The sequence below is a fragment of the Felis catus genome, chromosome C2, assembly GCF_018350175.1.
Source record: "Felis catus isolate Fca126 chromosome C2, F.catus_Fca126_mat1.0, whole genome shotgun sequence".
In the NCBI taxonomy this organism is placed as follows: domain Eukaryota; kingdom Metazoa; phylum Chordata; class Mammalia; order Carnivora; family Felidae; genus Felis; species Felis catus.
The window spans coordinates 49022840-49037137 of NC_058376.1; the positions used below are offsets into that span (position 1 = coordinate 49022840).

Consider the following 14298-nt stretch of genomic DNA (forward strand, 5'->3'; position numbering starts at 1 on the left):
AGTAACCCAGGTGGCAGACTCCACATTGAGATGCTGAAAGTCAGGAGAGACCAAGACAGCTAGAATTTACAGATCAGCATACTAAAAAGGGAAGAGTCGTAGATAAACAGAACTCCAGACATCTACAGAGTCCTCCTCAAGTATTTAGAAGAATGACCATTGCATGTGTGTGAGGAAAATGCTGGGGTGAGAACTACCTGAAAAGATGAGAGGGAATGAGCCAGTGACAAGAATAGTGCCTGTTCTTACCAGACAGGCTGGAAAACCCCCTAATTCATGGAGGCCCTAGGTATAAGATATTAAAAAAGACCCAGATCAAACTTCTAGAGGTCAAATATACAGTATCTGAGATGAAGGGCTAGTGATAGAGATTCAGAGCCTGAGTGACTGGAATAAGGCTAGTATACGTAAACAATAGGACTCAGGAAAGATGCAGGCTAGAAACTTTGCATCAAAGTTTATAAAACCTTCCTATCTATTCCTTCAACTAAGCTATGCAAAGTTGAAAATTATTTTTTAATGGCATAGTGATATGGGTTTTTTAAATGACAGGTAACTCTTACAGCACTTGAAGACAGAATAGATAACCACAGAGTTGCTTCTTTTCCTTTCCCAAAGTGATCTGTAATTTTTAGATACTTCCTTCACCACAGTAATACAACAGTTAAGAAGTATAAATAAAAAAAAATAAACAAATAAACAAAAACTAAAACAAACAAAAAACAGCAACTCTTCTGGAGTATATACAAACTGAAGTAGTCAACTGTAGAAAACCTCGGTAGGCAAACAAAACAATTTTTTCAACATGTATTTATTTTGAGAGAGAGAGAGAATCCCAGGCAGGTTCCACACTGTTGGCGCAGAGCCCAACACAGGGCTCAATCCCACCACCGTGAGATCATGACCTGAGCTGAAGTCAAGAGTCGAACACCTAACCAACTGAGCCACCCTGGCGCCCCGGCAAAAATTTCTAAAATCTGAATTGTTGGCAGGTTACTTTTAGCTAGAGTTAAAATACTTCAGTGATAGACATGCAGTTTAAAGTTCACATCAAAACTGATAAAACAAATGAGATCATTCATCACTGTACTTACTTAAGATAGAAATCAATGATTACATCATTAAGAAACTCTCCTTCTTCTAAGCATTCCAGATCTTCATTAGTTACTCCTAATCCCCCTTTAGTAGGTGGTGGAGGATATACAATCAACCTTAAAAAAGTAAAACTAAAGTTAAAACACATTGGTAGTGAAAATTCTAGTATCAAAGAGATTTGTTATATGGAACAATACTAGGGCAGTGTATTCAATAACTATAATGTACAGAGTAAAAATAATTGACAGGATACAAGCAATTATATTTTCCTTTATTTTCAGAAGCTAGTAATAGTACTTCCATTATCTTTTCATTTCCAGTCCTTCCCATGTGACCTAGTCTCATATTTGTCTAACCAATACGTCATGTCTCAGTTATAATGCCATCTAAGATGTCTCTCTTCTGCACAATTTTTAACTTTCAACACACTGATGTAATAAACCATGAAAGATTTTCCTGTGCTCTACCTTCCAACTCTAAGTTTGAATCCCCAAGACTAGTTCCTTTCCATTCAAAAGAGCAAGCAGTCAAAAACTATGTTCTTCTACTTGTGGCTAGTCTACACCAACAGCCGAACAATACAGAAATAACAAGGGAGCAGAGAAGCAAGTTTCCTTATAATAAAGTGCTTATAATGTAAAACTTAACAGAATATAGGAAACAAGTAATTACAACACAACCAGAGAGAAGTAGGAAACAGATGACAACTAATTAGGCATCTTTCTTCTGGCACCTTTTCTTAAAACTCAGAAGAGCAGTTGTGAGTTTCCAACTATAATCTTGGAATAGACAGGATGGTCCTCACTGCACAAATGTAGTAAAAAATAAAGGTATAACTATACTTCCTGAACTAGAAAGATTCAAGAAGATGGAGTCAACTGCAACTGATTTAATCTAGGCAACCAAAGCACTTAAATCAAATAAGAATATGTGAAAACTTTAAATGCTAATATGATAGTATTTTATTGGCTATTTTCTATCCTATTCTTTCACTCGCTTTTTTTTTTAACAGAAAAAAGGAATCACACAGAAGAATAGAAGTCACCCTTAAATGCACAGAATCCCTATTCTGCCTGACCACCCTAAGAAGACACATAAAAGAGGAAATATGAGTAACATAGCAACTTAAGAAAAGAAAGTTCTGATAAACTCCGAAGTATCTTAAATTGAGGCATACTTTACTAAAAATAATGGAATGGCACTGTTTTCTTAATAAATGTTTTTAACTTTCTCTAAAATAAAAAATTATTATTTCTATCACTAACCATCAGTGTAAGAATAAAACTCAAAACACTGGGGCGCCTGGGTGGCTCAGTCAGTTGGGTGTCCGACTTAGGCTCAGGTCATGATCTCACGGTTTGTGGGTTCAAGCCCCGCATCAGGCTGTGTGCTGACAGCTCGGAGCCTGGAGCCTGCTTCAGATTCTGTGTCTCCTTCTCTCTCTGCCCCTCCCCAACTTGTGCTCTGTCTCTCTATGTCTCTCAAAAAATAAATAAATGTAAAAAAAAATTTTTTTTAAGAATAAAACTCAAAACATTTACAAAGGCAAACTATTGTCAAACCATTATGGTATACACCTGAAACTAATATAATATTGTATGTCAACTATACCTCAATTAAAAAGAAAAAGTCAAACTACTTAAAATCAGCAAAATGCCTGAAAACTACTAACGTGTCTACCTATCACAAACAGCGTATGATAGTACGTACTTCTGAACAGGTCCCGTGTGCCTGACTTCTCGCCATTCTTCATCTGGATTAGATGTAATAGAAAGTGAGTAGCAACCGCTAGTTTGCTTCTGTAGGAAGGTGTAAGTAGGCTTGGCTCTATCCATATTTGAAGGCTGCCAAGAAATGGCAAAGAAAAAGATTTCCTTATAAATACATAAATGCACATTAGCTCTCAAAAGGACGAAGTCAAAACCTAAACTTCTATGAGAAAATGTGACTAAATCAATATCAATGAGTTATATCTATACATTTGGAGTTTCTACAAAGATATAGCTGAATCAAAATAACACTCTTGATCAAAACATATTGTATATACAAAGATCAAAGTTTAACTTGAAGTGTTACAGATCTGGGCTCTATAATTAAAGAACAATGTGAAAACTTTACAGTTCAAAATGAACAAAAGATACAATAAATAGGACAAAATAAAATTTAAAAGACAAAAAGTTTATATTTGTCATAGCAAACTTTAAAAACTTTCTTCCTAGAGATATTTGGCAGAGATATACAAGCCTCTCCTAGATTCCCCTAATATTAACATCTTATATAACCACAGTACAATTTTCAAAACTAAGTAATTAACATTGGAATAATAACATAAACTAGAGACTTTATTCTGATCTCACTAGTTTTTTTACTAATATCTTTTTTTCTGTATCAGTACCCTTTAATTCCTGTCTTTCCTTGTCTTTCATGACTTTGATATTTTCGAGAGTACTGGTCAGTTATTTTGAAACTGAATTTGTTTGATTTTTCTCATGATTAGACAGACTGAGGCTACACAATATTGGGGAAAATACCAGAGAAGTCATGTACCCTCTCAGTGTATTATGTGACAGGTACACCATGTCGGTATCTTATTCCTGGTGATATCTGCCACATTTCTCCACTGTAAAGTTAGTACTTTTCTTTTGGAGATAAATAAATATTTTGGTTGAGAAACTTTATATATATATATATATATATATATATATATATATATATATATATATATATATATATATATATATATTTTTTTTTTTTTTTGACAGAGAGAGAGAAAGAGAGAGAAATAGAGTATGAGCAGTGAAAGAGCAGAGAAAGAAGGGAGACACAGAATACAAAGCAGGCCCCAGGCTGTGAGCTGTCAGCACAGAGCCTGATGCGGAGCCCAAACCCACGGACTGTGAAATCATGACCTGAGCTGAAGTCAGAAACTCAACCGACTGAGCCACCCAGGTGCCCCTAACTATGGTTTTTCTATGGTGGCTTTGTAATTTTTATTCCTTTTACATTTATTAGTTAAATACTTTCCTAAGAAAGAACTGTCAATTATCCACCATCAGGATTTTCCATTCATTGATTCTGAAATTTATTTGCATCAATATAGATTTTGGGTATTTATTTTATTCTTTGGTAATAATCATGTTATCATTACTGATTTTATTGATTCAATTATTCTAGCTGTGGGGTATCTGGCTGGCTCAGTCAGTGAAGCATGTGACTCTTGATCTTGGGGTTGTGAGTTTGAGCCCCACATTGGGTGTAGAGTTTACTTAAAAATAAAATAAATTAAAAATAAAATAAGACTATTTTAGATTTGGTATTCAGAGTTCTCTCAGGTTGACTCTTGAGCACTTAGGACAAAACACAGCATTTTGAAATCACCTGATTTTCAGGGAAAAAGTTTTTACTAAAACTTGACAATTATATTAATCAGATGCTAACCTGAGACACTGATTTCATCTTCATTTCTTCAGCAGCAACAGCGGGAAAAGAATAAGTCGAAGCACAATAATAATGAACAAAAGAACTTTCTTTTGAAGAGAGGTTCTGAAATAAAGGAAGTGCCTGAAACCAAGACAACGGATAAGAAAGTTCCAATTCTCCACTGGTTGTACTTATTTCTGTCATAATATCTTTTAATTTCAATTCTTCTCTTTGTGAAATAGGATTGTATAGCTCAAGAAAAATGAATTCACTGGATTTTGCTATAAAAGAAAAAATAAATCAATTTTAATCAAGTATTATATTTCAAGAGGACTATAAATAATTTAATTATTAATAACAGCATTTTGTATGTTAGTTAATAACCAAGGGAAATTAAATCCCCAAACAGGCTATTAGTAACCTAGATTCAAAACCCAAGTTTTAAACTCCTCCTGCATTAAAATGGAAACTTCACAATGGCATTAGCTACTGTATCTCTACTACCTGGCATTTGTTAATGAATGTATGAATAAATGAATGAATGATAACTAAGGAACTAATTATTTTTCTCTAGCCTCCTCCATTTATCAAATCTACCAATTAAAAAATTATTCCAACCAACCAAACACTTCCTTCAAAATCATTCTGTTTCATCAAACATTTCAACAATCGTCTCAAATTATATTCTCTCCACCCATAATAATTATAAATGGCTAGCTTTATTCCCCCAATTTCTCTGCTATTTAATCATGAATTCTCCCAATAAATTTGGAAGTAGGACAGCAAAGTAACTAAGTAGTCCTCCTTTATCCATGGTTTCATTTTCCACAGTTACAGTTACCCATGGTCAACAGCAGTCCAGAAGCAGATCTTTTTTCTGGCCTGTTGCCACAAGGTCAGCAGTAGGCTAACACTACATCAAAATGCCTGTGTCATTCACCTCATTTCATGTCATCACATAAGCATTCCCTCTTCTCACATAATCACAAGAAGATGTTACACATTCATGTAACTTTTCTTACAGGATATTGTTATAATTATTCTTAGTTATTATTGTTAATCTCTTAGTGTAGCTAATTTGTATATTAAATTTCATATGTATAGGAAAGTATGTAGGTATGACTAGGGAAAAAAACATAATATATAGAGAGTTCAGTACTATTTGTGGTTTCAGGCATCCACCGGGGTTCTTGGAATATATCCTCCATGGATAAGGGAGGGACTACTATAATATTAAAGGTATAAAATTTATTCACTACTTAACATCTTTAATATGTAAGGGAGTAGAGACAGCAAGGTAGAGAGATCAAAGAGGTAAGAAAGAAGCTTACTAATCTGATTTACCCAATTCTAAACTAGACTCCTTTAGGAGTTGAAAACTAAACAAAGTTGGGAGATGTTTAAGATGCATATATACAGACCAGTTTATGGGAACATACAGAAAAGTATTCAATCCAGTCTTAGAGAAATGATATATATAAGTAACTAGGTTTTATTTTTTTAAAAACTAAAGAAAATGTTGAAGGTAAAGATTTCTGTATTTTATTTAACTTTGCCATTGATTAGCTGCCACAGTTCTTTATGCAACAAGGGCAAGAAATTCATAAGAAAGGTAGCCAAGGATGGCAACTGACTAAAAGATAAAGTATTCCTTTTATTTTACCAGATAATTTCTCTTGGTTGAGTAAAATTATCAGGAGAAATTGTGTAGAATAAATAATTTACCTTGTATAATATTAAGGGCTAAAATTATTTTTAATCAAGTCTACTTAATTTCAATTCAATGAAATAACTGCATTCTATTAAACTGTTTTAGAAGAAAACTATACACAGGACTTCTCAGGTTATTCTGAAATATAGAAATATTTCATGTACTCACAGTGCTGGCTTAATATGGAGTTTTCTAGTTGGGTCTGAATCTCTTGAAGATAATTTGCAGAGACCCAAAGGAAAAGGATAGCTTGATTCCTTTTACTGTGATCATCATCCTTATTTTTCCATAACCCAAATCTCTTTAAGTGTGTGGTATCCACTAGCAATGAAACCTCATTCAGGGAGACTGAAACAAATAAAAGGTAACAAGTTAATAAATTATCCATTTAGGAATTAACACTGATACGCCTTATGACTCTTCTTCAATACATGATGTTTTTCAAAAAGAATGATATGTGAAGTTTTACAAAAATCATTTCCAGTGTACTTCACTAACCTTGGCTGAAATACCTCAAACAATATTATTATAAAGATATAAAGATATTTTATTTATATATATTTTATATATATATAAAGATATAAAGATACTATAAAGATATAAAAAAGATCATACTGCAATTAGAAAGGCCCAAATAATTATCAATCTCAGTTATATCCAGGAAAGGGAAATATGAAATTAAATTTTCATAGCATATAAACTTGTCCAGAGAGATTTCTTACTGGAAGTGCTATATCACTGGAAGAAAATAAAATAAGAAGGAGAAGGAGGAAGGGTGGGGGAGGGGAGAGGGAGTGGAAGAAGGGGAAGCAGGGGGAGAGGGGAAGAGAGGAAAGAAGATGACTTTATCAATGCACACAACTAGCACGGTTTTAACTTAGAAAATTATATATTTCTATCTTGGTTAATATGATCAACCAAAATCCCCAAATGCTATCATTAGCCAATTTATTCTTATGTTTCTTCTCCTAAAATATCTGCATTCCCCTATACAGACTAGCCACTATCAAAAGATTCTCAAAAATAACATGAGCTTTTGAATGGTCTAAGGTAGTATTTTTTTTCTTTTAATTCTCCCATGTTTCGGTGCACCTGACTGGCTCAGTTGGAAGAGCATGTAACTCTTAATCTCAGGGTCATGAGTTCAGGCCCCACATAGGGTATAGAGATTAAATAAATATATAAAACTTAAAATAAAATAAAATTCTTCCAGATTAGATTTTACTTTTTTTTTTAAATATGAAATTTATTGACAAATTGGTTTCCATACAACACCCAGTGCTCATCCCAAAAGGTGCCCTCCTCAATACCCATCACCCACCCTCTCCTCCCTCCCACCCCCCATCAACCCTCAGTTTGTTCTCAGTTTTTAACAGTCTCTTATGCTTTGGCTCTCTCCCACTCTAACCTGTTTTTTTTTTTTTTCCTTCCCCTCCCCCATGGGTTCCTGTTAAGTTTCTCAGGATCCACATAAGAGTGAAACCATATGGTATCTGTCTTTCTCTGTATGGCTTATTTCACTTAGCATCACACTCTCCAGTTCCATCCACGTTGCTACAAAAGGCCATATTTCATTTTTTCTCATTGCCACGTAGTATTCCATTGTGTATATAAACCACAATTTCTTTATCCATTCATCAGTTGATGGACATTTAGGCTCTTTCCATAATTTGGCTATTGTTGACAGTGCTGCTATGAACATTGGGGTACAAGTGGCCCTATGCATCAGTACTCCTGTATCCCTTGGATAAATTCCTAGTAGTGCTATTGCTGGGTCATAGGGTAGGTCTATTTTTAATTTTCTGAGGAACCTCCACACTGCTTTCCAGAGCGGCTGCACCAATTTGCATTCCCACCAACAGTGCAAGAGGGTTCCCGTTTCTCCACATCCTCGCCAGCATCTATAGTCTCCTGATTTGTTCATTTTGGCCACTCTGACTGGCGTGAGGTGATACCTGAGTGTGGTTTTGATTTGTATTTCCCTGATAAGGAGCGACGCTGAACATCTCTTCATGTGCCTGTTGGCCATCCGGATGTCTTCTTTAGAGAAGTGTCTATTCATGTTTTCTGCCCATTTCTTCACTGGGTTATTTGTTTTTTGGGTGTGGAGTTTGGTGAGCTCTTTATAGATTTTGGATACTAGCCCTTTGTCTGATATGTCATTTGCGAATATCTTTTCCCATTCCGTTGGTTGCCTTTTAGTTTTGTTGGTTGTTTCCTTTGCTGTGCAGAAGCTTTTTATCTTCATAAGGTCCCAGTAATTCACTTTTGCTTTTGATTCCCTTGCCTTTGGGGATGTGTCGAGTAAGAGATTGCTACGGCTGAGGTCAGAGAGGTCTTTTCCTGCTTTCTCCTCTAAGGTTTTGATGGTTTCCTGTCTCACATTTAGGTCCTTTATCCATTTTGAGTTTATTTTTGTGAATGGTGTGAGAAAGTGGTCTAGTTTCAACCTTCTGCATGTTGCTGTCCAGTTCTCCCAGCACCATTTGTTAAAGAGACTGTCTTTTTTCCATTGGATGTTCTTTCCTGCTTTGTCAAAGATGAGTTGGCCATACGTTTGTGGGTCTAGTTCTGGGGTTTCTATTCTGTTCCATTGGTCTATGTGTCTGTTTTTGTGCCAATACCATGCTGTCTTGATGATGACAGCTTTGTAGTAGAGGCTAAAGTCTGGGATTGTGATGCCTCCTGCTTTGGTCTTCTTCTTCAAAATTCCTTTGGCTATTCGGGGCCTTTTGTGGTTCCATATGAATTTTAGGATTGCTTGTTCTAGTTTCGAGAAGAATGCTGGTGCAATTTTGATTGGAATTGCATTGAATGTGTAGATAGCTTTGGGTAGTATTGACATTTTGACAATATTTATTTTTCCAATCCAAGAGCAAGGAATGTCTTTCCATTTCTTTAAATCTTCTTCAATTTCCTTCATAAGCTTTCTATAGTTTTCAGCATACAGATCCTTTACATCTTTGGTTAGATTTATTCCTAGGTATTTTATGCTTCTTGGTGCAACTGTGAATGGGATCAGTTTCTTTATTTGTCTTTCTGTTGCTTCATTGTTAGTGTATAAGAATGCAACTGACTTCTGTACATTGATTTTGTATCCTGCAACTTTGCTGAATTCCTGTATCAGTTCTAGCAGACTTTTGGTGGAGTCTATCGGATTTTCCATGTATAATATCATGTCATCTGCAAAAAGCGAAAGCTTGACTTCATCTTTGCCAATTTGGATGCCTCTGCATTCCTTTTGTTGTCTGATTGCTGATGCTAGAACTTCCAGCACTATGTTAAACAGCAGCGGTGAGAGTGGGCATCCTTGTCGTGTTCCTGATCTCAGGGAAAAAGCTCTCAGTTTTTCCCCGTTGAGGATGATGTTAGCTGTGGGCTTTTCATAAATGGCTTTTATGATCTTTAAGTATGTTCCTTCTATCCCGACTTTCTCAAGGGTTTTTATTAAGAAAGGGTGCTGGATTTTGTCAAAGGCCTTTTCTGCATCGATTGACAGGATCATATGGTTCTTCTCTTTTTTTTTGTTAATGTGATGTATCATGTTGATTGATTTGCGAATGTTGAACCAGCCCTGCATCCCAGGAATGAATCCCACTTGATCATGGTGAATAATTCTTTTTATATGCCATTGAATTCGATTTGCTAGTATCTTATTGAGAATTTTTGCATCCATATTCATCAGGGATATTGGCCTGTAGTTCTCTTTTTTTACTGGGTCTCTGTCTGGTTTAGGAATCAAAGTAATACTGGCTTCATAGAATGAGTCTGGAAGTTTTCCTTCCCTTTCTATTTCTTGGAATAGCTTGAGAAGGATAGGTATTATCTCTGCTTTAAACGTCTGGTAGAACTCCCCTGGGAAGCCATCTAGGTCCTGGACTCTTATTTGTTGGGAGATTTTTGATAACCGATTCAATTTCTTCGCTGGTTATGGGTCTGTTCAAGCTTTCTATTTCCTCCTGATTGAGTTTTGGAAGAGTGTGGGTGTTCAGGAATTTGTCCATTTCTTCCAGGTTGTCCAATTTGTTGGCATATAATTTTTCATAGTATTCCCTGATAATTGTTTGTATCTCTGAGGGATTGGTGGTAATAATTCCATTTTCATTCATGATTTTATCTATTTGGGTCATCTCCCTTTTCTTTTTGAGAAGCCTGGCTAGAGGTTTGTCAATTTTGTTTATTTTTTCAAAAAACCAACTCTTGGTTTCGTTGATCTGCTCTACAGTGTTTTTAGATTCTATCTTGTTTATTTCTGCTCTGATCTCTTTATTATTTCTCTTCTTCTGCTGGGTTTAGGCTGCCTTTGCTGTTCTGCTTCTAGTTCCTTTAGGTGTGCTGTTAGATTTTGTATTTGGGATTTTTCTTGTTTCTTGAGATAGGCCTGGATTGCAATGTATTTTCCTCTCAGGACTGCCTTCGCTGCGTCCCAAAGCGTTTGGATTGTTGTATTTTCATTTTCGTTTGTTTCCATATATTTTTTAATTTCTTCTCTAATTGCCTGGTTGACCCACTCATTCGTTAGTAGGGTGTTCTTTAACCTCCATGCCTTTGGAGGTTTTCCAGACTTTTTTCTGTGGTTGATTTCAAGCTTCATAGCATTGTGGTCTGAAAGTATGCATGGTATAATTTCAATTCTTGTAAACTTATGAAGGGCTGTTTTGTGACCCAGTATATGATCTATCTTGGAGAATGTTCCATGTGCACTTGAGAAGAAAGTATATTCTGTTGCTTTGGGATGCAGAGTTCTAAATATATCTGTCAAATCCATCCGATCCAATGTCTCATTCAGGGCCCTTGTTTCTTTATTGACCGTGTGTCTAGATGATCTGTCCATTTCTGTAAGTGGGGTGTTAAAGTCCCCTGCAATTACCACATTCTTATCAATAAGGTTGCTTATGTTTATGAGTAATTGTTTTATATATTTGGGGGCTCCGGTATTCGGCGCATAGACATTTATAATTGTTAGCTCTTCCTGATGGATAGTCCCTGTAACTATTATATAATGTCCTTCTTCATCTCGTTACAGCCTTTAATTTAAAGTCTAGTTTGTCTGATATAAGTATGGCTACTCCAGCTTTCTTTTGGCTTCCAGTCGCATGATAAATAGTTCTCCATCCCCTCACTCTCAATCTAAAGGTGTCCTCAGGTCTAAAATGAGTCTCTTGTAGACAGCAAATAGATGGGTCTTGTTTTTTTATCCATTCTGATACCCTATGTCTTTTGGTTGGTGCATTTAGTCCATTTACATTCAGTGTTATTATAGAAAGATACGGGTTTAGAGTCATTGTGATGTCTGTATGTTTTATGCTTGTAGTGATGTCTCTGGGACTTTGTCTCACAGGGTCCCCCTTAGGATCTCTTGTAGGGCTGGTTTAGTGGTGACAAATTCCTTCAGTTTTTGTTTGTTTGGGAAGACCTTTATCTCTCCTTCTATTCTAAATGACAGACTTGCTGGATAAAGGATTCTTGGCTGCATATTTTTTCTGTCTAGCATCCTGAAAATCTCGTGCCAATTCTTTCTGGCCTGCCAAGTTTCAAAAGAGAGATCAGTCACGAGTCTTATAGGTCTCCCTTTATATGTGAGGGCACGTTTACCCCTTGCTGCTTTCAGAATTTTCTCTTTATCCTTGTATTTTGCCAGTTTCACTATGATATGTCGTGCCGAAGATCGATTCAAGTTACGTCTGAAGGGAGTTCTCTGTGCCTCTTGGATTTCAATGCCTTTTTCCTTCCCCAGTTCAGGGAAGTTCTCAGCTATGATTTCTTCAAGTACCCCTTCAGCACCTTTCCCTCTCTCTTCCTCCTCTGGGATACCAATTATGCGTATATTATTTCTTTTTAGTGTATCACTTAGTTCTCTAATTTTCCCCTCATACTCCTGGATTTTTTTATCTCTCTTTTTCTCAGCTTCCTCTTTTTCCATAACTTTATCTTCTAGTTCACCTATTCTCTCCTCTGCCTCTTCAAGCCGAGCTGTGGTGGTTTCCATTTTGTTATGCATTTCGTTTAAAGCGTTTTTCAGCTCCTCGTGACTGTTCCTTAGTCCCTTGATCTCTGTAGCAAGAGATTCTCTGCTGTCCTGTATACTGTTTTCAAGCCCAGCGATTAATTTGATGACTATTATTCTAAATTCACTTTCTGTTATATTATTTAAATCCTTTTTGATCAGCTCATTAGCTGTTGTTATTTCCTGGAGATTCTTCTGAGGGGAATTCTTCCGCTTGGTCATTTTGGATAGTCCCTGGCGTGGTGAGGACCTGCAGGGTACTTCCCCTGTGCTGTGGCGTATAACTGGAGTCGGTGGGCGGGGCCGCAGTCAGACCTGATGTCTGCCCCCAGCCCACTGCTGGGGCCACAGTCAGACTGGTGTGTGCCTTCTCTTCCCCTCTCCTAGGGGCGGGATTCACTGTGGGGTGGTGTGGCCCGTCTGGGCTACTTGCACACTGCCAGGCTTGTGATGCTGGGGATCTGGCGTATTAGCTGGGGTGGGTAGGCAAGGTGCACAGGGGCAGGAGGGGCAGGCTTAGATCGCTTCTCCTTAGGTGATCCTCTTCAGGAGGGGCCCCTCTTCCGTGGGCCTCTCGTCTGCGTTTGGCTCCGGCGACTCCGTTCTGCTAATCCTCTGGCGGTTTTCTGGGTTATTTAGGCAGGTGTAGGTGGAATCTAAGTGATCAGCAGGACGCGCGGTGAGCCCAGCGTCCTCCTAAGCCGCCATCTTGCCGCTTCCTCTATACTATCTAGATTTTACTTCTTGAAACTTCTAGGAAATCACCTAGAATTATGGGTCCTTCTCTGAGTTAGCAAAAGAATCTTTCCTAAAGATTTTTTTTTTTAATTCAAAGAAATAGAGAACTGGTATAAAGAAGTCCTGAAGGTCATCTGACCCAACTTTAAGAAAACAAGCAGTTGAACAACTAATACAAGTATTGGTTAAGTATAAACTCAAGATGAATACCTATTTGAAACAAATCTCTTCGTACTCCTCCTCCTATTATCTCCTGGCACCTTGCTACTTAAAATCTACTTCTGAGCCTGAGACACTGGCATCACACTAGAACCTGTTACAAATGTAGAATATCAGGCCACACCTTAGATGTACTGAATCAGAATTGATTTACAAATAAAACAAAACAAAAACAAAAACCCCAGATGATTTATATCACTCAACACTGAAGTTTGAAAAGCATTTTACAATAAGTACTTACATACTTAACTAGTCATCTTAATGTTCCCACACGAGCCATTCTACTTTTAAATATTTTCTTATAATCAATTAATCCATTTTAAACACGTCTTTATTTCTTTTATATTTCCTCTTTCCTTCATTCATTCTCTCCTTCCCTTATTCCATTTCTCCATGCCTTTTTCTTGCTCCTTTTCTGTGTTTCAATTTTTTCCTCTGTGTCTGTCTGCATGCATACCTGCCTACTTACTCTCTATTTCATGGAAATTTTTAAGAACATTTTACATTTCTTCTTTCCCTTTCTAACTCTCTTTCTGCCTCTTATTTATTGACATTTTCTTGGGTAATCCTTTTTAAAATCGCTTCTACCTACCAATCTCCAGCTACCTACTTACCTATCCATCACCTACCTATGGATCTATTTGTATTTTGTACAGCTGCCTACATACCTGTCTACCTTCCTATCTAGCTGTCACCCAGTCATCAATCTTATTTTTACTGTAGCATTTTGACTGAGTTACTTTTAGATTTCTTTCCCCACTGTCCACTATTGTACTTTATTTTCTTACTGGCTCCTCCTTTCAAACCCTTCTTTTTATCTCTCATTCCCACATTCTTTCCTTCATTTCTGTTGTATTTTATTCTTAGAGACTCATCACTTTAAACTTCTCTCTCTTGCCTCCCCTTTCCTATCTTGGCCACTTCCTTTTTCTTCTCTCTTTGATAGCTTTTTTTCTTTATCTTTTCTCAGTCTAATTTATTCACTGTCCTTTTCTTTCTCTATTCTTACCGTGTTGTATACTGCCTGCTTTCCATTCTTCTTAACTTCCTCCCTTTCTCTCCTTCTTTTATCCCTTTATCTCTCCTTTCTCCTTTCCTTTCATTCCTC

General features: G+C 36.7%; 1 protein-coding gene across 7 annotated transcripts in view; it reads right to left on the minus strand.

Annotated features, from left to right (window-relative positions):
* The window catches only part of SENP7 (SUMO specific peptidase 7), a 155601-nt gene that overhangs the window by 16292 nt on the left and 125011 nt on the right, over nt 1-14298 (minus strand). For 6 of the 7 annotated variants that reach the window (XM_023260102.2, XM_023260100.2, XM_023260099.2 and 3 more), the window contains 4 exons: nt 6395-6574; nt 4534-4796; nt 2806-2939; nt 1095-1211 (listed from right to left, as the gene is read on the minus strand). In XM_023260102.2, the coding sequence (XP_023115870.2) occupies nt 1095-1211; nt 2806-2939; nt 4534-4796; nt 6395-6574 (694 nt within the window). The remainder of the gene's footprint in view (nt 1-1094; nt 1212-2805; nt 2940-4533; nt 4797-6394; nt 6575-14298) is intronic. The other variant, XM_023260098.2, reaches the window with a different exon arrangement.